General features: G+C 41.4%; 1 protein-coding gene across 1 annotated transcript; it reads right to left on the bottom strand.

Moving 5' to 3' along the window:
* Positions 1-359: 359 nt before the first annotated feature.
* On the bottom strand, positions 360-24,704 carry gas2a (growth arrest-specific 2a). Its single transcript, XM_083665576.1, has 8 exons — positions 24,492-24,704; positions 18,741-18,902; positions 15,951-16,081; positions 10,327-10,468; positions 8,045-8,108; positions 7,619-7,817; positions 7,239-7,346; positions 360-1,467 (listed from the first exon to the last, which is right to left on the bottom strand). The coding sequence occupies exons 2-8, from the start codon at positions 18,883-18,885 to the stop codon at positions 1,258-1,260; spliced, it is 999 nt and encodes a 332-aa protein (XP_083521702.1). The 5' UTR covers positions 18,886-18,902; positions 24,492-24,704; the 3' UTR covers positions 360-1,257.
* Positions 24,705-25,282: the final 578 nt, after the last annotated feature.

Below are 25,282 nucleotides of genomic sequence, written 5' to 3'. Positions count from 1 at the left end.
GAGAGTTAGCTTGTCCTGTGATTGGGGATTACACAAAGCATTGTTTTCAGCAGCACTCTGGCAATGTTGGACCAAACTAAAGCACTATTCATCAACTATTCTTGAACTAAAACACTATTCATTCAACAGACGAGTCATTATTACCAAAGTCTGCCTCCTGTGGTTTATCCTGTTGGCATAAGAGAAGTTAATTAACAGTTAAACACATCTACTGCATAATTGCAACAACATCAAAACAAATCTAAAGCACACATATAAGTGGCCATTTGAAGTACTGCAAATCGCCTTTTGGGGTCAGTAATGGATCACAAGTGTTCACATTGGACATAATATAAGTGTAATAGGCGCAGTGGCTCAAATAACGCAAGATGATACATATTTTATCTGAATCAATCATATTAACATTGATTTACATGAATTGCAAATATTGTACATTTGATTGTCTCTTAATCCTCACAGAAGAAATAATCTAACTTTCACAATAACGTTGATAGTGTTCCTTAACAAACACTTAACAGGATAGAGCCTCACTAATCAAAATAATTCAAATAGCACTTTTCTGAGATTAGACATTACATAAAATCAATAATCGGCAATCAATATGTAAACATCCTAAGTATTGCTATGTATATTGTTAGTCAATAACACAGTAAATCGTTATTACTTCAAACATTTCATAATGGTTGATTTTCATTACAAAGAGGAATTGGTGAAACTCTTTGGTATATAAAGCATAAAATGAAGGCAGATTCCTTGACATGATGATGACAAATTAGTCTATACAGTGGGTGATATCAAACACTCTCTAACAGGATGAGTGAATGAATGAATTAAGCTTAAACATGTTTACACTGGTTTCTCTTAAATGTAGCAGAGACTGTTTAAGAAATTGGGTGATATATTTTCCACTTATTCCAACCAATTCACACATATCCATGTCAGCAATTCAACCAAGCCGGTGGCAAAACTAAACCAGAGAATGCTAAACTAAATAAAATACACAAAATCATATATAAAACCCACTTATAGTACTGTACCAAATATACCAGTCTTGATCCCAGGCTAAAAGTGATTGTAAAAATAATTGTATAAATTCTCATAGGCTGGAAATGCAAATACAATTCTCCATAACACAAGCCTGCTGCTTACGGCTGCTGTACTGTAGCTCTGGTGTCACAGCTGGGGCTTACATGAACTACAGAGAGAGATACAAGGGCAATAGGTTACAGTATGTTCCTCAAGCCCTTATGAGTGTCTTTACTTTTTGCTGCGGTAGTGGGCAGCCACCACCAGGTAGCTGTCAGGGGTAAGGTCCTTGATGTTTGGAGACTTGCTGCCCATGGGGGAGGTCTTGCCCTCCACGCGGGAGAACTGAAGCATGCGGCACGGGTCGTGTTTCAGCAGGTAGCTCTCGAAGGTTTCCCAGCCTCCGCCAACACGCACCATCACATGCTTATTGTGCAGCATCTACAGGACGAGGTAGAAGACAGAGACAACCTCAGTAACATCACAATGTTCAAAAAAGACCCTACCTGTATTAATATTAAGTTAGCTGTCCGTTGATGTCAATCAGTACATCAAATACGTATGTATTACATTGGCTACTTGACACTTACACCTGCATGTGTAGAGCAAATGTAATTTCCTTGAGTGTGGGTTTAAAATCTTAGCGCAGAGCTAGATGAATGACCAACTGAGTATGGCTCAGATCTAGGATAAGAGCTTAGCTCAGATCTAGGTGATTGATCAGTTCTGGAGCTGGCTGTGGAGCCCAGAGGATAGATCTGCTGGAGACAGATCAGCGCAGGCCACCAACAGCCACCACACTGACGACAGGGGAGGCTGGAAGAGGTAGAAATCGGACATATCTGACATAACAGGTTTATTTATATTTACCAATTCCATATGTTGGTTTAGAGGAAATCATGCGTGTAGTACAAAAACTAAATTATCAAGAAATTTGTGCAGGTGCAAAAATAAGTGAACCTCAAGTTGCATTGGTTAAACCAATCAAAGGAGAGATCTTTAGGAAAGAGTTTGGGTGAGACTCTGATAAATAGACATAAGAAACAATTTTGTGTTACCCATACAGGTGAATGCAAAACACATCATGCCGAGAGGAAAGGAGATCTCAGAGGACATCAGGAAGAGGGCAGAGAGAGCACATCAGTCTGGGGAAGGCTATAAAATCATCTCAACAAGATTTGAGCTCCATCAGTCCACTGTGAGGCAAATAATTTACAAATAGAGAGCATTTAACATGACAGCAACTCGGCCTAGAAGTGGATGCATTTCCAAAATTTCACTTCCAAAAGAGTCACAAGAAAAATAATAAACCAGGTAAAAGCCAACCCAAACATAACATCTTGAGATTTTCAGACCTCCCTTGAATCAAAATGGCATTCATGGGAGGGTTGCTAGGAAAAAGCATCTGCTGTCAAAAAAGAACCAAACTGCCTGTCTTAACTTTGCCAGAGACCACCTGGACAAGCCTGAAGGTTTCTGGAAGTCCGTTCTCTGGACAGATGAGTCCAAAATTGACCTTTTTGGTCACAATCAAAACCACTATGTTTGGCGGAAACCCAACAATGCCTACCACCAAAAGAACCTTATCCCAACACTCAAACATGGTGGTGGAAATGTCAAGATCTGGGGCTGCTTTTCTGGATGACTCCACATCATTAAGGGAACCATGAATTCTGAGGTATACCAGGAGATTCTTGAACAGAACATCAAGCCATCAGTCAAGGAGCTAAAGCTGGGCTGAAAATGGGTCTTCCAACAAGACAACCACCCAAAGCATTCAAGCAAATCTACCAAAGAATGGCTCAGGAGAAAGAAGATTTGTGTTTTGGATCGGTCATGTCAAAGTTCTGACCTAAATCTAATCGAGATGCTGTGGCAGGACCAGAAGCAGGTAGTTCATGCCAGACACCCCTCAAACCTCACTCAATTGTCTGAGTTCTGTAAGGAGGAGTGGGCAAAAATCCCTCAAAACAGATGTCAGAGACTGATTAGTGGCTATATGAGACGTTTACTTGAAGTTATCGCTGCTAATGGAGGTGCCACAAGCTATTGACTGAAGAGGTTCACAAATTTTTGCACACATGAGTTTTTGTTAAATAAACCACTTTCGTTAAACAAACAATGAAAATATATCATATTTTTTTGTTTGTGTCCTTTATTTGGAATGTCTTTATTACAAATTGGGATTTAGATAAAGATTTTATAAGTTCCTTTTAATATTTTATACAAAAATAATGACCATCCCTGTAGGGTTCACAAACCTTCAAGCAGCACTGTATATGAAGTGGGCTGCATTTTATTTAGCAATATAATGGTAATTTCATTCACGCCTTTTAAATTACAACACCACATTTTCTTTAGCCTGCTTTCGCCTGCTACGTATGGTACATTCTCAGGGTTGGATACCATGGCAACGCCTCCAACACCAATAAATAGCTGAAGAAATAAAGAGCTCTGCCATATTTATCCCACACTGGCAGCTCAGACGCCTGCATTCCCCAGAGATCCTGCATTCTCACCCATCCTCCTCAACTTACCAGAGCCACACCCCATCATTAGCTTACCATTACCTTGGTGATACAAACAAACTGATATGTCTGTGTTTGCTCGTAGCCTTAGTCAATTTCACTATGGGGCTGGTAAATATCCTACATAGCCTTCCACTGATTCCATCTAAGTATCGAGCAAGTTGTTGAGAAGCTTACTAATTGCAGCTTCAATGAGACAGACATCTGTGCGCATTAATAGATCCATGTGCAAAGATTATTTGAGCACCAGCTTTCAATTCAAACAGTAATGAGAGAAAAAGACTCATCCAAGCCTCACTGAGAGGAAGCTGCAGTTGACCCATACAAGCAGAGAGTCTGCTTATTAGATAATGATCTGTTAGAAAACACAAGTGTTATCCATCTCTCCATAAGATCCTCACAGCATCTCTTCAGTGACAATCACTATAAGGGGTTGCAAAGCACTGAATTGACCGATAGCATCGATAACTGGATTGAATGGCCGGTCAATCACATGGGAACAGTCAGATTGAAAGCAAAAGCAACAATAAAAGAAACATGACCCTCCAAGCCCAGTTGTTGACAGTGTTAGCATACAAACTACAACGGACAAATAAATACACAGAATAAACTACCATAGGTATTTCTAAGATCCTTATCTTAACACTAAATCAGACCGGAGGTAGATAGAGTGTGGCCTGTCCTTTCCTTTCTCATACCCAGATATGAGGCTTCCCCTCCCTCCGGCAGCATAATAACATCAAACATTTATAAGCCTCTTAAAAGAATCAATCAGAGGAGCATTGGCAGGCCAGTGTTCCAATCTGCAGCACGTTGCCCCCGAGCTCTGTGACTGGGGACATAATGGGCTTCTGGTGGAGAGGGGGTTTCAATCATGCTCTATGGTGCCATGAGACAGGGGCCCAGTTATGGCTACTGTACCCAGGAGAAGGAGCGAGGCCTGGGGGTGAGTTGACTCATAGCATCAGACAGCCAGTGTGGTAGGGTTCAGCCCCCTTGTTGGAGGTACAACACTCTCATTTACTCTGGGAACTGGGAAGGATCAGTCATCTCTGTCTCGAGAGAAAGCTTATGATTGGAAGGACAAGGAACAGGTTATACACACACACAGACACACACAGACACACACAGACACACACACACACACACACGCACGCACACACACACAGACACACACAGACACACACACACACACACACACACACACACACACACACACACACACGCACGCACGCACACACACACACACGCACACTCTCTCCTATTCTTAGAGAACATCCCAGGTTTCCTCTTGAAGGACATGCTTTCACTCCCAATGTTGTTTTGCTGATGACCATGGTGGCCTGAATAACCTCCAATGCTTTTGATTACATACTGTATTGTTCAGATTTACTACATGGGATTTTCTCACGATTATCCTTCACTCTTGTTCATTTCTCTATAATTCATATTTAGGGTCAGGTCACAAAGCTGATATAGTGTTCCCATATTCATTTCAGTCCTAGGACCCCTGGCCAATGACATGATGATATACTGCTGTACAGTATCTGCTTGATGCTTGGAAAGTGAATACTAATATTTAATCACGCCACAGTACATGCCTTACAGTAGACATACAGTAGCCTATGCTCGCATTCCTTTTACCATTTTGCTTTGAAATCTGTTCACACTGAATTCTTCCTCTACATATCCATTCCTCTACCCTCATTGAGAATTTTCCCAAAAATATGTCTCTTCTACCAGATTCAAATATTCTCAACTGTGGCCTAGATCTTCAATGCTATTTGTTGGAAGAAACACAGATGCAGAGTAAATAGAGGTGCTACTGGAGGAATTTTAATTACAGCTTCTCTCTCTCAGTGAAGAGCGCTCGCTGAGAACCAGAGAGAGATGGAGGTTCATAGTGTCTTTGAACTGCTGGAATTGTCTGTCTGTCTCGCACATGTAGAACAGACAGCATCAGACACTCCAACCAGAGGCATTCTAGGCATTCTAATGTTTTGAAAAGCCAGCACAAAAAACATCTTTATCCAGGATTCATCATGTGTCCTTGATCCTCTCATGAATGAATGAAAAGAAGGCTGTCTGTCACACGAAAGGCAGTCGAACAATGCTGGATATTTCCCCCTGCAGTTGAAAATATTTTCTAAGGGAAAAATACTTCAAATCTAGAGGGACAACACATATCAGACCTTGGATGGTAATTTTTCTTATGGAAAAATGGAAAATCATGGGACAAAAAGGTCTAATGACTTGTACGTTATGATAATTGCACTAATAGGTCTATACAATATCAACCTTGTCTTGCAGCTCCCATGACCTATCAGTAGAGGGCAGACCCAACGCAAGGAAGATCCAGCCCAAAATGCACTACAACTTTAGCCTGAATATTTCATCATTTCACACCCCTACAGTACAAATCAATCTGAGATTGCTCCTATAGAGCAGTTGGATTGACTAGAACATAAACGATCTGCTGCCAACCAACCTAAGTCTTTTTAATTATTTAGTTTATGAGATTCTCAATATTCATACTTAGTCTATCCAGCTATACAGTATTGGGAGACTTCCTTATGTGTGTTCTTTGGACATATTGTACACACAAACCAAACAATCCTTATTCTCTGATGTGTGAATCCTGGGAGTAGGTTGCCAGGTAACCAAAATCCCAAGGGTAACAATGCAACCACACTAACCTGTACTAGTCTCTCCACCTCTTTGTTCCAATACCCCTTCTATACCTCTATTTTAAGCAGTGGAGGCTGGTGGAGGTAGAATTTGCAGGACAGGCTCATTGTAATGCAAGGAATGGTATCAAACACAAGTTTGATACTACAGTATTCCTCATTCCATTCCTTGCATTACAATGCCCTCCGATTTCTACTACCACCAGCCTCCCCTGCTCCATTTTAAGGACCTCATTTTGGGTAGTGACTGATTAAATCCTTATTGTACACTTAAAAGGCTTAAGAAACCCAGAGGGAGCAAATGTGCAGCTCGTTGGCAACAGTAATGATATGATATGTGATATTGTACGTTTTATTACACTATTAATATGGGATTATACAGTTAACCATATTCACAGTCGTAAATAATTTTGTCATCAAGCCATATTGGAATCTGAGAACTGTTATCCCATTGTTGTGGGCGAGCCACATCAGGACTGGCCTCTTGGCCAGTGAGACAGACATTGCTGGAATACCATTACCAGTAAATGAAACCTCACAGCAATGGAGCTCTTGCCAGAGACAATGGAAGACTTTCATCCCACAGGCAGTCCATATATAAACAGACTGCATTATGCAGTGTAACTGGGTCTGTGTGAATGTCAGTTAGCACTGAGATGAGAAACATTTTTGGGGAAACCCTCAAAAAACTCCCAACCTGAAGAAGTCAATAAACAACTCCGTGGGTAAAAGTGGGTCAGCCAAAAATCCTTACTCATTAAATCCCTGAACAAGGACACAGAGGGTTTGCTTTGTGGGCATCATAGGTGGTGTAATTCTGTAATCTACTTATCTGGTGTCAATATTGATAATAATATAAAACATGGACAATTCCCTGTGCAAATCACTCTCATCTATTTCCACCTCATTACACACAACATTTGGTGGAGGGAACCATGCGGAACAAGAGAGTTGTATTGTACACAGGTCTTGTGTGATGAGATAAGCTTGTACCAACCCGGATGAAGAGCATCTTCTCCCCAACACGATATCGACCCTGGGACTGCCTCTCCACACAGAACTTATTAGGACACTTGCAAGGAGGGTCTTCAGCAATATGCTTTACCTGAAACACACACACACACACACACACACACACACACACACACACACACACACACACACACACACACACACACACACACACACACACACACACACACACACAACAATAATACATCAGAGCTCAGAGGGCAATCAGATCCCAGTGTGTGCGCTCTATTCGGTAAGGGAGAGTACTGGTGGTGATAATACAAATAGATGGCAGTGGTATTTGCTGCAGTGGTCATTATAGGATTGTGCTTCCTCGTATTGTGAGATGTAGTGCTGTACACTCACAGCGTCATCCAACAGCTTTCCTGTGCTCTTCTTGCTAGATGAGCACTTGGTGGGAGAGGGAGAGGGGGTGGGGGAGGGGGTGGGGGAGGGGGAGAGGGATGGGGAGGGGGAGACAGGTGAGGGTGGAGGTAGAGGTGCTCTCTCCTCCTGCTCAATCTCCTTCTCCAGCTTTATGAGTCCTGGAGGCTCCACTTTGTACCTAACATGGAAGACAGAGGAAAGAAGAAGAGGAAATATAATCATCTCATTCATTACTAAAAGGAGGATCACAAAGGGTTTTTCAGAGGATGTAATCAAATGATTTTAATACTTATAAAATACACATACAGTATGTACTGTAATATACATTGAAATTCTTTCTTTTCAGATTCAAGTCATCAAATTCAATAAGATGATAGATGGCATTTCATAAATATTCCACCTTACCGAGACGCTATCCTTCCCAATTCTAGTAGACAGAGACACACTTCTCGCGGCTGCTTGTGAAGAACTAGGAGAGATACAGACATCTGAGAACTAGAAATCTATACAGTCTACCTGCTAGTACATCTCAATTATATGTTGGCAATATTATCACAGTGAAACAACATCAAACTGATGTTGAGAGAGAATTCCAGAAAATCCAACATCGATATTTAGCCCACAAGTAGTGGGTGAAAATTTTTTAAACATTAAAAAAAAAAACAGTAGCTAAACAAGTTGCCAGAGAATGTCATATTTTATTTAAAAAAAAAGCTACATAAAGATTTCCATCATGGCAATGGATATGAGAGAAAATGACATTATTTTTTTGTGATGATTTGGTATTATGTTGATATTGGTGAGGTGGCGTGAGGTGAACAATGATTTACACACCAAATTGTGGGTTCTTAACAGCTTCATGCATTTAAGCAGACAACTGCTCCACAGCAGGTGCAAGTGACCAAACAAGGAACAACGTTATCTTTTAGTTCTCACTAAATAGATTAAAGTTAATAAAAAACTAATTCTGTTTCAGTTAATTTATGTTTCTTTATCAATAAAATTAATGAATGAATATATAAAAAGTTGTATTCAATCAATTACTATTAAATCTAACTCATGCTTTACCTTTTCTAAACAAAACAATCAATGTGTGACTAAACATCGTGAAAGTCAAAAAGCTGCATGAAAAACATTCATAAGACTTGACTATGCCAACTAAATCTATCACTACACAGTGAAGGTGGATGAAGGATGGGCATGTGACACAGCACACCATGCATTAAAGAGAAGATATCCACCTCATGACAGCAAACCTGTTGTTGTTACACCTGATGATGAACAGTTCAATCCATTACAGGGAAGAGAGGGGAGAGGGAGAAAATAGGGAACAAGATAGTTACCCTTTGTAACATACTGTAATAGGGGATTTTGATCACGCCACAGATTCTGTGATATAGTCTCCCAGGTGCAGCTCATTTCAATAGAAGTTAGGGTTCTCTAACCTATAGCCTTTGCTCAAAACACTGACTTCTCATAACTTAAGAAACCAAAATATTGTAATAACGTTTTATTTGAATTTACCATGATTTATGAACCTGTGTTTTCTTATTAGAGGAGCTATTTTATCGAGTGGCATAGTTCGGCTACATTTTCAAAATGTTAATGCCCATATAATATTATGAGGCTTACACTTTTTACAGCTACAGTATGTATCTTCAATAATTCAACTGAACAAAGGGAGCTGGCTGGGGTTTAAAGCAGTGAGAAGCCAGAAAGCAGGAGAAAACATGAGAATTCTTTGTACTTCTGCAGCCGACATGGTCATATAAATCAGCTTTATAGACACATACCTGGTAGGTATTTTCTTGCATATTTCAAGTAAATACCTATGATCATGAGTCATCATGTTAAGTCAGACAAAAGTGCAGAACTTGCAACACTACGTCAATGTTAAAAGCGAGCAAAAAATCCCCACTGCATACTGAGCAAAACATTTACATAGCATTGCCCTACTTTCTCACTAACTCACACCCCACTGTCTGCTCTCCCAGTCCCTCCATGTTTCTCAGGACATTTTGTGCAGGATACAACTATTTAAGATGCACATATATCGGAGTCATCTGGTAAACCAAAGCTGTCACAATGGTCCCAGAAGAGCAGGCTGCTGTCCAAATGGGCATTGTGTCGTCAATAGAACAGGAGCTGATGCAGAACCGATAGCAAAGAGCTGGCCTCTGTCTGAGCTGTAAGTGATTCTGTCCTCTGGGGCAGGGGGGTGGAGGAGATGCAGTGGTGGTGGTGCGGTACAGGGTGCCCAGGCCCCAACCAGAATAATCAGGCCATTCAGACTGATAAAAGAGATACTTTTGTGTCTCTGCAACCCACCAGCAATCTGGGTCTCTCCTCCGTGGCAGTAGTGGTGGCAGCCAGAACCAGACAAGGCCATATTTATGCAAGGAAACTTGACTGTCTGTGATCTGGGAAATGTCATCCTCTCATTCCCCTATCCCCTACAGCCCTTCACTCTGCTAAACGACACAATACAACATTATCATGGAGCTCGGGCTGGATACATTAAGATGGTGCAGTACTATTCTGATATGAGTACGTCACCTTCTCATCATACAGTATAGGCTTCCTGCGTCTTCAATCAACTTTGTTGGGTATAATTTAAGTAATCAACAAAGAATGAACGCAGAGCACAAACTATAGGCCTATACTGTATGGATCGTATGGACACTCACCCAAACCCTCAGACTCAAACAAACAGGTGTCTCCAACTCCAACCTGGCGACACCAAGCAAGGAAGTTGGCTGTGTTGTCCCTGGCGAAGAAGGAGCCAGAGGGAGCGCTGGCGCGGCATGGGATCCTCCTGCAGGGTATGGCCTGGTGGAGATGGGGAGAGATCATCATTAGATCAGTGTGTGCACTTCACAAATGCTGTAGCAGTTTGGCAAGGATATTTCACAATCGCGAAAAAACGATCAGTAACCCCTTAGCTAGATGACGTACTTCCAGCCCAACAGAAGCTGATGTACTTTATGCTTCCAGAGAAAAGGCAGCCTTGTTAACCAATGTGGGGCGCCCCAACCCAACCCCCAGCATTTCCATTAGAACACATAACCATCTACCCTGGATCTGCATGGATTTCTTCTCCATCTGTTGAGGCTCTGGTTTCAGCTCAGATCAAGGACCTTTTCCATTCACAGATCAATATGGTAGATGGCGGGGGAGAGACGGAGAGCTACTTCACCAGGCCTGCTATGATTTGGGATCAAATGACACTCTTATGCGCAGCAGCCCCCCACACGGGCCGTTCTGGAAGATTTATGCGCCTCGCTGTGGTTTTATACAGGATGTGTGCGTCTGAGCTAAGAGAAAGGTGCAATGAGGTCATGCTGGAAAAATGCAGTCTTTTGTGGGGATTTTTCCTTTCTTTCCAGGCTCTCCTGGCTTTTCTGGAGTCTTTTCTATTGCAGCATTACCTCGCATTCCTTGGACAACAATGATACCCACATATCGTATTAGCTGACCATTAGCATTGGCATGTGCTAGCAAAGCCACTGTGGCTACCTGTAGAACCCACCTTCTCACCTGGCTAAATATTAACTGTACTGCAGGAGTGGAGGATCGGGTTAAATGGATGGGAACCAATAATGCTTGCTATAAAAAAAAGCAAGCATCTTGAAGCATTTTGCTTGAAGAACTATAGCTATAATGGTCACAAAGTATATCAATCACTCAATAAATCCTTCACTCAAGCAGTTAATAAACCCTGTGTACTCTCAAAATGGTCTCAACTGAGGCTACATCAAAAGAACAGCATCAAAACAAACAAAACACCTACGCTCTAATACCGGTGTAGTAACAGTGTCGTTAAGCACTAAAACATTGTTTTGTAATCGTTTTTAATCACGGTCATGGGGTTCAACGTTTCCTGGTATAACATAAGTGAAATTAAGAACTCTTCAAAAACCGTTACAAAAACCGCTCAATTACCTTATTATGTAATTACAGAGCAATTACTGAATTAGCATGTAACAACTATGCAAATTACATTTACTGTATTAAAAATGTTGTTATTGGAGTATTGGCAATAATATGGAGAATAGTCATCCATGTTTATCTATGAGCTATGTTCAGTTTGTATTAACCGTGATGAACAGCATCACGGGACAGCGTACATATTGAGCACACATTGCATCCTGCCTCTCTAACTGTTCTGAGTCACTGTTGAGCATTGGAGCTATAGTATGAAGTTCACTGATGGTGTTCAACATGGAGGATTAATAATGCACCAGGTCTCTATCACGGCTGGAATCATTTAACTCCTCTTATATATATTGCTCCAAATATGGTCTTGTGACTTCAAAGCAACTCAAAACTGTTCTGGCTAGAAACTAGCTTGTTAGTTATTTCAAAAGCCCTCAGCAATAGTTGACTGTAAAGTGTTAAGCACTGAGAGCATGTTGAATCTTTCATGACACACAGTATCATCATAATGAACTTCCTGAAAGGAAGTTCAACATGGATGGTCAGCAAATCACTTGTTAGATGTCAGAGAAGCCCATTCTCTTCTCATATACAGTGCATTCAGAAAATATACAGACCCCTTCACTTTTCCCCACATTTTGTTATGTTACAGCCTTATTCTAAAATGGATTAAATTCATTTTTTCCCCTCATCAATCTACATACAATAGCCCATAATGACAAAGCCAAAACAGGTTTTTACAAATGTTTGCTAATTTATTAAAAATGTATTAAATATTAAATCACATTTACATAAGTATTCAGACCCTTTACTCAGTACTTTGTTGAAGCACCTTTGGCATCGATTATAGCCTCAAGTCTTCTTGGATATGACGCTACAAGCTTGGCACACCTGTATTTGGGGAGTTTCTCCCATTCTTCTCTGCAGATTCTCTCAAGCTCTATCAGGTTGGATGGGGAGTGTCAGTGCACAGCTACTTTCAGGTCTCTCCAGAGATGTTTGATCGGATTCAAGTCCAAGCTCTGGCTGGGCCACTCAAGGACATTCAGAGACTTGTCTTGAAGCCACTGTTGTCTTGGCTGTGTGCTTAGGGTCGTTGTCCTGTTGGAAGGAGAACCTTAACCCCAGTCTGAGGTCCTGAGCACTCTGGAGCAGGTTTTCATCAAGGATCTCTCTGTACTTTGCTCCGTTCATCTTTCCCTTGATCCTGACTAGTCTCCCAGTCCCTGCCGCTGAAAAAAACATCCCCAAAGCATGATGCTGTCACCACCAAGCTTCACTGTAGGGATGGTATTGGCCAGGTAATGAGCGATGCCTGATTTCCTCCAGATGTGACGCTTGGCATTCAGGCCAAAGAGTTCAATCTTGGTTTAATCAGACCAGAGAATCTTGTTTCTCATGGTCTGAGAGTCCTTTAGGTGCCTTTTGGCAAACTCCAAGCGGGCTGTCATGTGCTTTTTACTGAGGAGTGGCTTCCGTCTGGCCACTCTACCATAAAGGCCTGATTGGTAGAGTGCTGCAGAGATGGTTGTCCTTCTGGAAGGTTCTCCCATCTCCACAGAGGAACTCTGGAGCTCTGTCAGAGTGACCATTAGGTTCTTGTTCACCTCCCTGACGATGGTCCTTCTCCCCCTATTGCTCAGTTTGGCTGGGTGGCCAGCTCTAGGAAGAGTCTTGGTGGTTCCAAACTTCTTCCATTTAAGAATGATGGAGGCTACTGTGTTCTTGGGGACCTTCAATACTGCAGAATCTTTTTGTACCCTTCCCCAGATCTGTGCCTTGACACAATCCTGTCTCAGAGGTCTACGGACAATTCCTACGACCTCATGGCCTGGTTTTTGCTCTGTGTGTGCTGTTCCAAATCATGTCCAATCAAGTTAATTTACCACAGGTGGACTCCAATCAAGTTGTAGAAACATCTCAAAGATGATAAATGGAAACAGGATGCACCTGAGCTCAATTTCAAGTGTCATAACAAAGGGTCTGAATATTTATGTAAATGTGATATTTCAGTTTTTTATTTTTAATAAATTAGCAAACATTTCTAAAAACCTGTTTTTGCTTTGTCATTATAGGGTATTGTGTGTAGATTGATGATTAAAAAATGAATTGAATCCATTTTAGAATAAGGCTGTAACATAACAAAATGTTGAAAAAGTGAAGGGGTCTGAATACTTTCTGAATGCACTGTAAGCAATCAACGTCATAAAACTTTCAGTCCCAGAGAGTATCTTAAGGCTGATGTCATTTCTCCCTCTCACATGGCCTCCTAGAATCTAGATCAATAGACTCCTCTATTTCGGCAACCCTTCCCACGGCTATTGACCTCAAGCATTTCCATACATCTGTGCTTCTCTAAGCACACTGGGATCAGGAGACCCACCATCAGCAGCTCACTAATGCCTCCGTGCAAACATGAATGACATGATGAGAACGCTCGCTAAGGAGCCAACAAAAGAGCCTATTGCTCCCCTTCTGCTTCAACCCAGTAACAGCCTTAAGGCCCTCCAGAATAAAAAGAAATGACGATATCCCTCTCAACACTCAGTTCATGTGAGAAACGGCATTGTCACTGACAAGCTACGCCTCTATAAGATACAACATGAAGAGACCCAGAATTGGTTTCTGACCTTGCCTATACAACCTACTTGTTGCCTGCTCTCTAAAATTGCTGAGCTCCCAAGAAAATAGAGAATCATTGTTCCTGCTGATGAACCCACTCAGTAATCAAATTGAAGGCATGAGGGCAAACCAAAGGTGGCACAGTGGAATCACAGTGGAATCACAGTGGAATCACAGTGGAATCGGAACACTATCGATCAGTCAAGCTATGGTCCAGTATGACATACACAGGCTGGCCTTTTCTTTCCTGCTAAATAGTTCTTGGTTAGCTCTAAACTATTTTAATCAGCATTTGGCTCCATTGTGTTCCATCTTTATGGAAGCTGTTGTGAGTTCTTCCCAAGACCTACCATCAGGGGCATGTGACATTGTCCATGATAGGAGGTTGGCAGATATACGTATTTCTCTGCAAAAGAGAAAGGAATCATATGTGCTGCTCATGAATGGTGGAATCCTAACTTGCGATCTGCACACGTAACGCATACATTTTGCTTTCAATGGGACTTTTGTGTGATGATTTGTCTTATGCACGTGTAGGATTCCACTTTAATTGCTTGTGATGCTTCAGACATGCATCCCAAACAATTAATATATATCCTAGCCATACCCACATGTGTTTTGTAAGAACAGCAGGGGGTGAATGTGCTGCTTACAGTGCCAGTGATGGAGGGGATAGTGACAGCAGGGGAGGCTGGTGGAGGTAGAAATCAGAGGACGGGCTTATTGTAATGCATAGAATGGAATGAGGAATGGTATCAAATTCATCATTCTATTCCATGCATTACACATGTTTGATACCATTCCTCATTCCACTCCATGCATTACAATGAGCCCGTCCTCTAATTTCTACCTCCACCAGCCTCCACTGAGTGACAGGTACATTACCGAGGGTTACTTTTGTGATTGGACTCAGGCCAACACAAGCACCACATTTCAAATGTACAACATAAACTTCAGGCTTAGACGTATTGCGACTGGGAATCTATCAAAGTTAACAACCCTTTTCTGTCATTAGCCTGGTCCATATAAAATAGCATGGTCAGCAGTTTACAGGCTATACAGTACCTTCTCACATTCTCTAGCCTTAGGGAGCATGTGGCCACTACTCAAATCTGGGGCCACAGTAGGGGGAAAGCTTGTACCAACAGTTACAGACAGACGCCTTCTCCGGGCTGCAGTCTCCATTATTGCAGTTGTTTACTCGTCTTCATGTGAAGGGCAGCAAAGAGGCTTTCATTTCTTCATAAGAACAGACTGCACCACATTATCTTTGAAGGGGGATACTCACACTCAAATAGTTTGTTTAACATGACAAAAATGTATTAGAATGGTAAGATCATCTGCATAGCTGTCACATATAGTAATAATATTTGGTCTGAGTGTCAAATTCCTCATAGATAAGGAAATATGAACAAAATCCTTGAGGATGGTTCACCTCCAAAGCAATTTCCTGGCTGTCGATGTGGAGATATTTGAGGCAATTTACAACCAATACAAAATACATGGGTTGTGTTGCATTTTTTTGGCATTTCTGGTGAATTCCATATTCCAAGTGATGGTTAGTCCATGAGATATAACATATATACAGTGGTGTCATTGAATTCAAGGACAACAATATTAACAAGAAAGAATGTTCAAATATACAAAATAGTATTAATAGTAGTATTACTCATTATTCTTCCACTGTTTTTATAATGATTGACACTGGGCTAAAACTATCTTAGCCTGTCTTGCAGTGCAGGTTTCCAAGTACCTTGCCATTGCCAAGGGCAGGCAGATCGCCATTGTTCTGCCTGAACTTCTCCTGCAGTGTCTCAGCCAGCTGGCACAGCAGGAAGCCGTTGTCCAAACGAGCCATGAAGCTCTCGGCTGTGATCTCCAGGCCTGTGCAGTGAGCAGGAGAGGAGAGGAGAGGAGAGGAGAGGAGAGGAGAAGAGAAGAGAAGAGAAGCGAATTGAAGCGAAGAGAAGAGAAGAGAAGACGAGAGAAGAGAAGAGAAGAGAAGAGCAGAAAAGAGAAGAGAAGAGAAGAGAAAATAAGAGAAAAAAAAGAAAAGAAAAGAGAAGAGAGGTCCCATTGAACAATGAATATACATACTAGTAATAAAACAGTGTATGCATACCACAAATAATACAATACTGTCTTTGTTATACTAAAACCTCAAGTCTGAGTTCTACTATAAATGCAAAGTACATAGGAATCACTGGTATGATATCAGTGTTATATGGTTCAAGGAGTTTTGATTATAGCAGCCAGCAGTTCATAAACAGCACGTGAATGAGAAAACACAGGAGATGGCTCCAGATTGCATGCTGCAGAGTAACACAGGCAAAGTCAGATAGAACTCGGGGGGCAATCTGATTTTGCACAGTAATGCTTCATTATCCCACACACTTGAAGAGATAGAACAGTGATCAACATGTGGTCTTTCCAGTTGACTGGCTTCCAGACGACCATTCTTTCTCAGTTAGATCATTCTGGAATAGGAGGTGGTGGCAGGGGGTGTCTGTGGAAAGAAACTAGAGAGATTTTTTTTCATCTCTTTTCTTTTTCTAATGGGAGGAGAGGGCTGGGGGGGTTAGAGGTTTAATGAGTTCCAAATGTGGTAATTGAGCCCAGAGGAAGAGAGATTGAGAGCTTGGGAAATACCCACTAAGTTCCCGCCTTATTTTCATGCAATCCCCTCCCTCTCACCAGAAAAGGAAAATACATACTCTCCTCTGCCTCTTACTCACCCCCTTTCATTATAGTCCTACTCTGGACATGATAGTAAGTAGTATTTACATAAACGTATGGCTTATAGCTTAGTCTTTAGGGAGAATCACAGGTTCTCAAAAAAACTATACTTATGCTATATACTTATAGTATCAGTTATTGTGTTACAATATCCTCCATCCACAACAATAATGTGCCTAAAAACTTTCTACATTCAACCATCCACTCACTCTCCACCAAAATAGCCATGCCTCTGCATGTCAATCTCTGTCAGTATAGTACATAAGCAAAACCCCTCCCACCTACAGTACAGTACAACAACAAACCCTCAAAGTGCCTTAGACTCATTATACATTAAATTACACAGGGCCTCTCATGTGTCGTAAAATGATTTGCCTGGTGACTATGAACGATCAGTATTGTAGTCATGAAGGAAAATATCACTATCAGTAGCTGAGTATTTGCAAACGAACTGGTTGCGGAAGACTAGATAAACATTGTGTGTTGCTCCTGTTTCCCTCAGCTCCTCTCATCCTCCTCCTCCTGCCAGACCGCAAGGCCATGCCTGCTGGCTCACCAATGCAAACAGATATGGACAGATAGTGAGATGGGGTGATAGGGAGAGCGATCAGAGGTAAAATGTGAATTAAAAACACATCCTGGAACGAGACTCATGCAAAAATTAAGAGGCAGGATCTATTATTAGATTCTGTTATGCAAAGCAGCTCCCTGATCTCACATCCATGAATTTATGGAAATAGAATCCTCTCTACCTAATACACTACACCAAGATTGATTGTATAGTAGCCCAAACACACCATCCTACAGCTGAAATTGATCCTACTGACTGTGCATTGTAACTAAAGGTGCTAAACAACAATCATTATTCAATTAGAGGATTGGTTTCTAATGTGGGGGAGATGCTCCCCATTCTAGGCTCATTAACAGTTTGTAATGAACTTCAGATCAATAAGCAGGTCCCCTGAGGATCTAAAGGCTTACGAATGAAACAAAATTAAAAATAAAAACACAGCTATTGAAGTTGAGGATATGAGAAACATTATCGGGATTCTAATCTAGACAGCAAACACCAGACCTCATCTGGACCTCACTTCAAAACTCTCCACCTCTGTAAACATTTGAACAGGATATACTGTACTTTGGCTGTGCAAGTCAGCAACACTATTGCTTCCATAACCACTGTAGGCACTGTCATGACTGAACTGCAGTCTAACAGACTGGTTTTGACTTGTGTTTACAATGTTTGAAGAACTGTACTTGACATACCTTGCCATACCTTACCAGTCTCGCGTAGCCATACCTCCAAATCACATTGTTCTCACACCTCCTTTGGACGTCTGGAGAATTTTAGATTAGTCAATCTGGCTAGGATTGAACTGGACAGAGCGATGGGAGAATGTGCTCGCAATGTCATTGGATGTTACATTCCAAGAACCCTCCCCCACATGCCTGTAGAATGGTTGCTTGCTGTTATGTGGGTCATCTTTTCCGACCAGGTAGGACTAATTTGAAGAGAGTTGTTGTCTATGCTGGCTTGCAACATTTAAGAAAATGGAAGAAAACCTATGTTTTGTTGGAGCTCCGCCTAAGCAAGGTATTTGATTGGTTTTACGTGTTGCGAGGCGTCACTCATTTCAAACAGGTTTGAAACCCTAACCCTAACCCTTTGTAGCTACTTTCTGCACAGGATTTCCCCAGGCTTTCTGAACTAGGTTAACAATCAGGTTAACCGTAGCACAATACAGGCATTCATATGAAGCATAATAACTTATACTGTATGTCCTTTATGATAAGCATTAGACCTTACCTAACATGTTGGTCAGCCATAGGGCCAGGTCCTCCTTCATGGGCAATAGGCTGGCCTCGTGTCGGCTGGCCAGCCATTGGCTGTACTGCTGCATGTCTGTCAGGCCTGGGCCAATGGGCTGCTTAGGACTCAGGGAGCTGCACATGGTTCCCTGTCAGTGGCCTAAGGAAGAAAGGAGGCACTTGTCAAACAGCATCACAACACACACACACACACACACACACACACACACACACACACACACACACACACACAGTGTAGTACAGAGTAAGTGGTGCTATGCTACAGTTTCTTAACTTAACAAGCTGTACAGTAGTATACTCTTGGACATGCTCTATTGCAGGACCAAGCTGTCGTTAGCCCTGACTAAGCTGGTAGCAATAATAACAGTAAAATCTCATTACATCCTTTTTCATTATCCTGTTCACCTCTGCAGCTTCTGCTGAATCTCACCTACATCCTGAATGACCCTAATTGATCAAAATCAAAGCCTGCCTTCATTTTCACTTCAACCCCTCCCTCATTCTATCCCTCCATAGCATCCTCCCTTTTGGTCATTTTATCCATCCCACCTCTTTCCCTTACTCTCCGTCTCCTCCAGTTACTCACTTTCCACCCACCCTGTCCCATTTACCCTCAGATCACACCATTACACTGAGGCCTATCACCACCCCACACAAGGAACGTTCAGTGTCCTCCCAAAACTCCAAACCCCAAACTTTAATAAAAAGAGCTCTTTCAGAAAATGAAAAGGTTAAATCCTAAACCATGAGACTCCAGCTTGTTATTCAGTGTCAGATTTGATTTCACCCTTTGATGTGGATCTTCAAAGAGCACTCTTGTGTCAGATGAAAGATCAAGTTTAAGGGGGGAGTTCCGTTCCTCTCTTAGATATCAAATATAAACAAATCTGGGCTAGTTAGTTTGTCTTTTACCTGGTATTCTGGTCCCCCTCTACCCGACAAGAGCAGAAAGGGAGAGTGTACTGAGAGGGAGAGAATAGGGAGGATAATCAGAGTGCTATTGTCCATCTGGCCAAGTCCTGGTTTACTGTGGTGTGGTTTACAGGGCACCTAATGACATGGAACATTCTCAGCAACCCTGACTGCCTAGTTCTTATTCCCATCTCCCACCCTGAACAGGGTCCTTTTCATACCAGCCAACACAGTACAGTAGGACTTCTATCTAACACACCAACAGACAAGAATGGAGGGCTGAGCAGGATTACTGTGTTATCTACAGTGAAACCTGATACAGCACCTTCCTAGTCCACCCCATCACTACTCCTCACCACCACCACCACCTCCCACTCCTGTCAAACCACATCACAGAGGAGCCATATTTGGCACCAGTAATTGGTAGGATATTTGGCAGTTACGTTATCTGCTTGCCGGAAATACCTTGGTTTAATGAAACATTACCCATATTTTTTCTCAATATTACTCTATGCCAACCATTCATTGCCTGGGCTCCCCTGATGTGGGGGTTGTTAACATTTCACTCTAATGTTATCAAATGAAGAGACGTGCCACTGAGAAGGGCTGAGAAAATAGATAGTACAACTGGGCGCCAGATGTAAGACCTGAAAAATGGACAGAAGAAAAACATCAACAGCTCCATACAAAGTTTATTTTCTCAGAGTGAAAATTGGGGTACAGGTCTTATCCCCAGAAGCATGTGACCATGACCTGGTGAGGGTGTGAAAACACCATAACGCTACACAGAGACTGAGGAGACAACCCAAATAGATAGTGACATCACAAAGATGTTGACGACTGTTCCCTTGGGTCACCTCAGAGGTTAGAATGACTGTGAAGACCCTTTGTGTAGGAGTTCTACACGGCTTTATTTTTAGAGAGTAGCAGAGGTGGCCAAAAATATATAATAAAACAATTTTCAACATTCCTGTATAGGAAAGCACATTCTCAGCACATGACCTAAACACAGACTTTTTTTTACTTTCCTAATGATACAGATCATTGGAGAATGGGTATAATATTTATGTTTCTCACAATTTCATTGAGGCCTCTGGAATGCACATGTGAAGGTCAGTATGCTGAGAGAGAAGCTACACTTCACTTCAGGGGAGGCTGGTGGAGGTAGAAATCGGAGAACAGGCTCATTGTAATTCATGAAATGGAATAAGGAATGATATAAAACACGTGTGTTTGAAACCATTCCTCATTCCATTCCAGGAGCCCACTTGTGTCAGATGAAAGATCAAGTTTAAGGGGGGAGTTACGTCCCTCTCTTAGATATCAAATATAAACAAATCTGGGCTAGTTAGTTGAAATGTCTTTTACCTGGTATTCTAGGTCCCCCTCTACCCGACAAGAGCAGAAAGGGAGAGTGTACTGAGAGGGAGAGAATAGGGAGGATAATCAGAGTGCTATTGTCCATCTGGCCAAGTCCTGGTTTACTGTGGTGTGTTTTACAGGGCACCTAATGACATGGACCATTCTCAATTCGCAACCCCGGGTGTTTGATACCATTCCTTATTCCATTCCATGCATTGCAATGAGCCCGTCCTCTGATTTCTACCTCCACCAGCCTCCACTGCTTCACTCCTCCTGACATGCATTAGCTTGTATTAGCTTTAATCTCTACCTTCCCGTCCCAACTATCCTGTCCATCTGACGAAACAACAAGTACTTTCTCACTTGATAGAGAAAAAGGGAGGAACAAATCCCTTAGATAGCTCACTGTGAAGACTACCCCTGCTAGGGAATCTCCTACTGTATGTGTCCTGATATGACTCAGGCTCTTGTTTGCTCATCTTGATATACTGTATAGTACATCTCCCCTGTAAGTAAAGAGCAGCAGGATGATTCAATACAAAGTGCAAGAGAGTCTTGAGCAAACAAGGATGTCAATTGCTGCTATCAAAATATGATGGTACAGTAGCACACAATGTATAACTGAAAAAGCATAGCATGCCCATTGCTCACATACTGTAGTGTATAAGCTTGATATCTTAATCAGAGAGAGCTAAACATTTCTACACTCCTAGAAATCAAAAGTTCTACCTAGAACCAAAAAGGGTTCTTCTGCTGTCCATATGGGAGAACCCTTTGAAGGAACCCTTTTAGGTTGCATGTAACCCAAAAAGGTTCTCCAACAAGGACAGTCGAAGAACCCCTTTTTTCTAAGAGTGTACCACAAGATTTGTTGAAGGAGATTAGATCACAAAGAGCTCATACAGTTATATTGTTAGGTGTCCTTTGTTGTAGACCATGACCCTGCCCCTCAACTCCAGACCCTAAGGATGCCACAACCTATACACCTTGGTGGACACTGGGAGCCAGTACCTTGATGGCAAGCCAAGGTCATTTTATCTCCCTGAAAACAACAGCCATACACACATCATAGACACTGGAGCACACCCACGACACACAGGTGCTACATTCCCACATTCACTTGAGTTCAGGCCTGACAGACAGAGCAGGGCACAGGGCAACCTTCTCATCTCTCTCAACAGAGGGGTCTGTCACTGCAACCAGGGCTGAACATAATATGCCATTATTATGCCTCTGAAAAAGCCTTGAAAAAAACATGGCATATTAGTTATGTATCATGTCTACTTTCATGAACTTGATTGGGTTGATTTTTCTATACACAATGCATTCATATTTCTATAATCTGTTTTTTTTCACCCTGTTCTCAGATCCATTTTGTACTGTGATGCCATAGAGCTCCCTCTCTACCCTTTCCCAGGCCACGGTCCTTAGGGAACAAACCACGACCAAAACCACCTGGCACCTATCACTATGCTGTGGCTTGACCTCTCTCAGCTGCTGGGAAAGGTACACAATCTTGCCCTGCTGGCCCACCAACCAATAACACGTGTGTACACATGAAACTCTCCTCTTTTACATGTTGAGAAACCAATTGAATACATTCTTGAGCCAAATTATTCAAACATAGACGTACAGTGTGTGTTTTCCAAGTTTCCTACAATATAAGGCCCCTGGTGGCCTTGTTGTGACCCTGAATAATGCAGACATAACATGCTACAGTTGGCTGCAGTTGATTCCAGGACAGGGTTGTGAATTTGAATCTGGAATGCTGAGTCACGTCAATTAGAAAACACAACACGCTCTCTGTCCCCCGAACCCTCACTGCCCTTCACTCTCCTCTCACCTCCACAACAGTAAACTGATCTGTGATCTGCAAGCTAACCTGTCTATTTCAGCTGGGGTCAACATTCAGCATGCACTCTGTTCTAGAGGAACACTGACTGATAAGCATAAACATATTTAGGTTTCTTCAATATGAAATGTTGAAGTATGGCACAACTTATTTCAATGGTTCTCTTAGACTATTTATGTTTGTGAAATAGACGGTTGACCGTGAAATAATCTTTAGCATACACAATGACATGTATTGTTTGTTTATCAAATTTCATGATAGACAACGTAAAAAGAGCATTTAATCGAGTATAGGCCTATACAGATCTCTCAAACATTCTATACATAAGGCATAGAGATTGCATCATGACATAGCTTTCAAGGGATCATAGCTTATATTCCAATAGCATTGAAACAGAAATGCGATCCCAGGTTTATCGAGAAGTCAAAGGCCATGTTGTTTCTAAAGGGCTTCAAGTGCCCGTTGGCTGTGCTGATTTCTAGACAGAAAATAAATGGCAAAGACGTCACTGGCTGAGGTCTAAGATGATATAGTCAAAATCTAGATAATATATACTGTTCATTTAAGAACAATAGTATACACATTTAAACAATGTAAAAACCAATATGGTATCAATATGTTCAGTAGTTAAGAATGAATAGATAAGTCTTAAAATGTTTCTCTATCAAAAGGAATGCCATGCCTTTCTGCTGTACAGTGTGCCCACTTAGTCTACAGAGGCAAACAAGGTAGCTAGGTTTGTGAATGTATATTAGCATAATTGCATTAATTTTTGTAATTACAATGACAATGCATTGGTAAAGACTATTTTATGTTTCCCAGTCCATGTGTTCATGACATTCTGCGTTTCATTTTTACAACTGTAATAACTTTTCAAAGCTGTCTCCTCATTTACAGTTTCTATTTGTGTTACTAATAAAGGAAGCCACAACCATAATATCAACTTCAGCCTTCTGAAAATGGGATTCAACTCAATTTAAAAAGAAAAATGTCTGACATGTTTTGAAAACTGAAAACCATATGACCACCCACATTAAACCCATGAAATGAAAAACATATAATAAAAGAATGCATTTGAAGTGATTCATATGCATTCAATTAAAGATTGGATAAGTGATTGTAAAACAAGTAGACAGACTACACACGGTAAGCAGCTTGTTGGCAGAAAAAGGAGGTTACATTTCAAAAAACAAGCTGAAAGACAGAAATCACATTGTAATGTATACTTTTGAATATATGTGAATATTTGCAGAATGGACTTTATCCTTTTTGTAAGCACGCTGTGCACACTTTTCTTACAGAATATCTCTCATATGAGATACTCTATGAAGCACTCTGCCTAAGGTCATACTGTTATGTAGATCAAACTATTTCCCATCTCTGACATTGCTTTTTAAGTTGAAACAATAGAAGTATGTATAGTAAGTGGAGTAGCGACTCCACATCAAATCATTTGGTTCTGGTTGATTATATCTGGCAACATATATTTACACATGCACAGATTTGAAAGAATGCGTTATAAATCATATAAAACATTGCACCGATAGAGCATCCACCAGAACTCGGTCATGCAACCCAACAGCCCGTGCATCTTCCACTCACCCTCTGCAATTCCAGTCTTCGATGCGGAGTCGGACCGTCTTTCCGTGCGTCCTCTGTGCTCCGGGATTTCTATATTCATGCTTTTCACCACCACTATACCTACCTTCTAAGTCTGTCCCCGAAAACAGTCGCCCAGGGTAGTTTGGGCATTGCAGGTCTCTCAAAGTATGTCTGTGTGCACACACAAGGACCTAGGGTAGCCTACTGCACCGCTTATGGGACGGAAGTTTAATGATCATGTTGTGTCTGCGTTCCTCGTCTCCCTTTCTCTACCCTCTACTCTTTGCATTTGACATTTCGACAGTAGGCAATGAGAAATTCTGAATGTCAAGATGTCAAAGTGCGTTGGCTCAGCTATTGCACGTTTTTAACTGCAATCGTTCATGCCAATTAACTGATATAAAGTGGCACGAATCAATATAATGAATACATATGTTAAACGTGTTTTACTCACGTTTCTTCATCCATTCTAACACTAGACTAGGAAACAAATTGTTCTCGTATGTATTTGCATTGGAAATGTAATTAATATGTGTATGACTTATTATTATTAGCACTATTAGTATTGCTAGTATTATTGTTTTGTTGTAATTACTGTAATTATTGTTATTATTAATATCATTTGCATTATCTACAACAATTTCAGCCCACTCAAATGCATTTATCCCATAGTTCAATATCGAATCCAAATTCTATCAAATCCTATGTTTTGCCTTACAGTCAGTAAGAGACCAAAAGTTACAACGTATTAACGTCCCCAAAAGAGCAACAAAACTCTCATGAAACTTGGC

This window comes from Argentina silus, assembly GCF_951799395.1.
Source record: "Argentina silus genome assembly, chromosome: 3".
Classification (NCBI taxonomy): Eukaryota; Metazoa; Chordata; class Actinopteri; order Argentiniformes; family Argentinidae; genus Argentina; species Argentina silus.
Note: the sequence above shows the minus strand (reverse complement) of the source record. Positions and strands in the feature narration are given on the sequence as shown.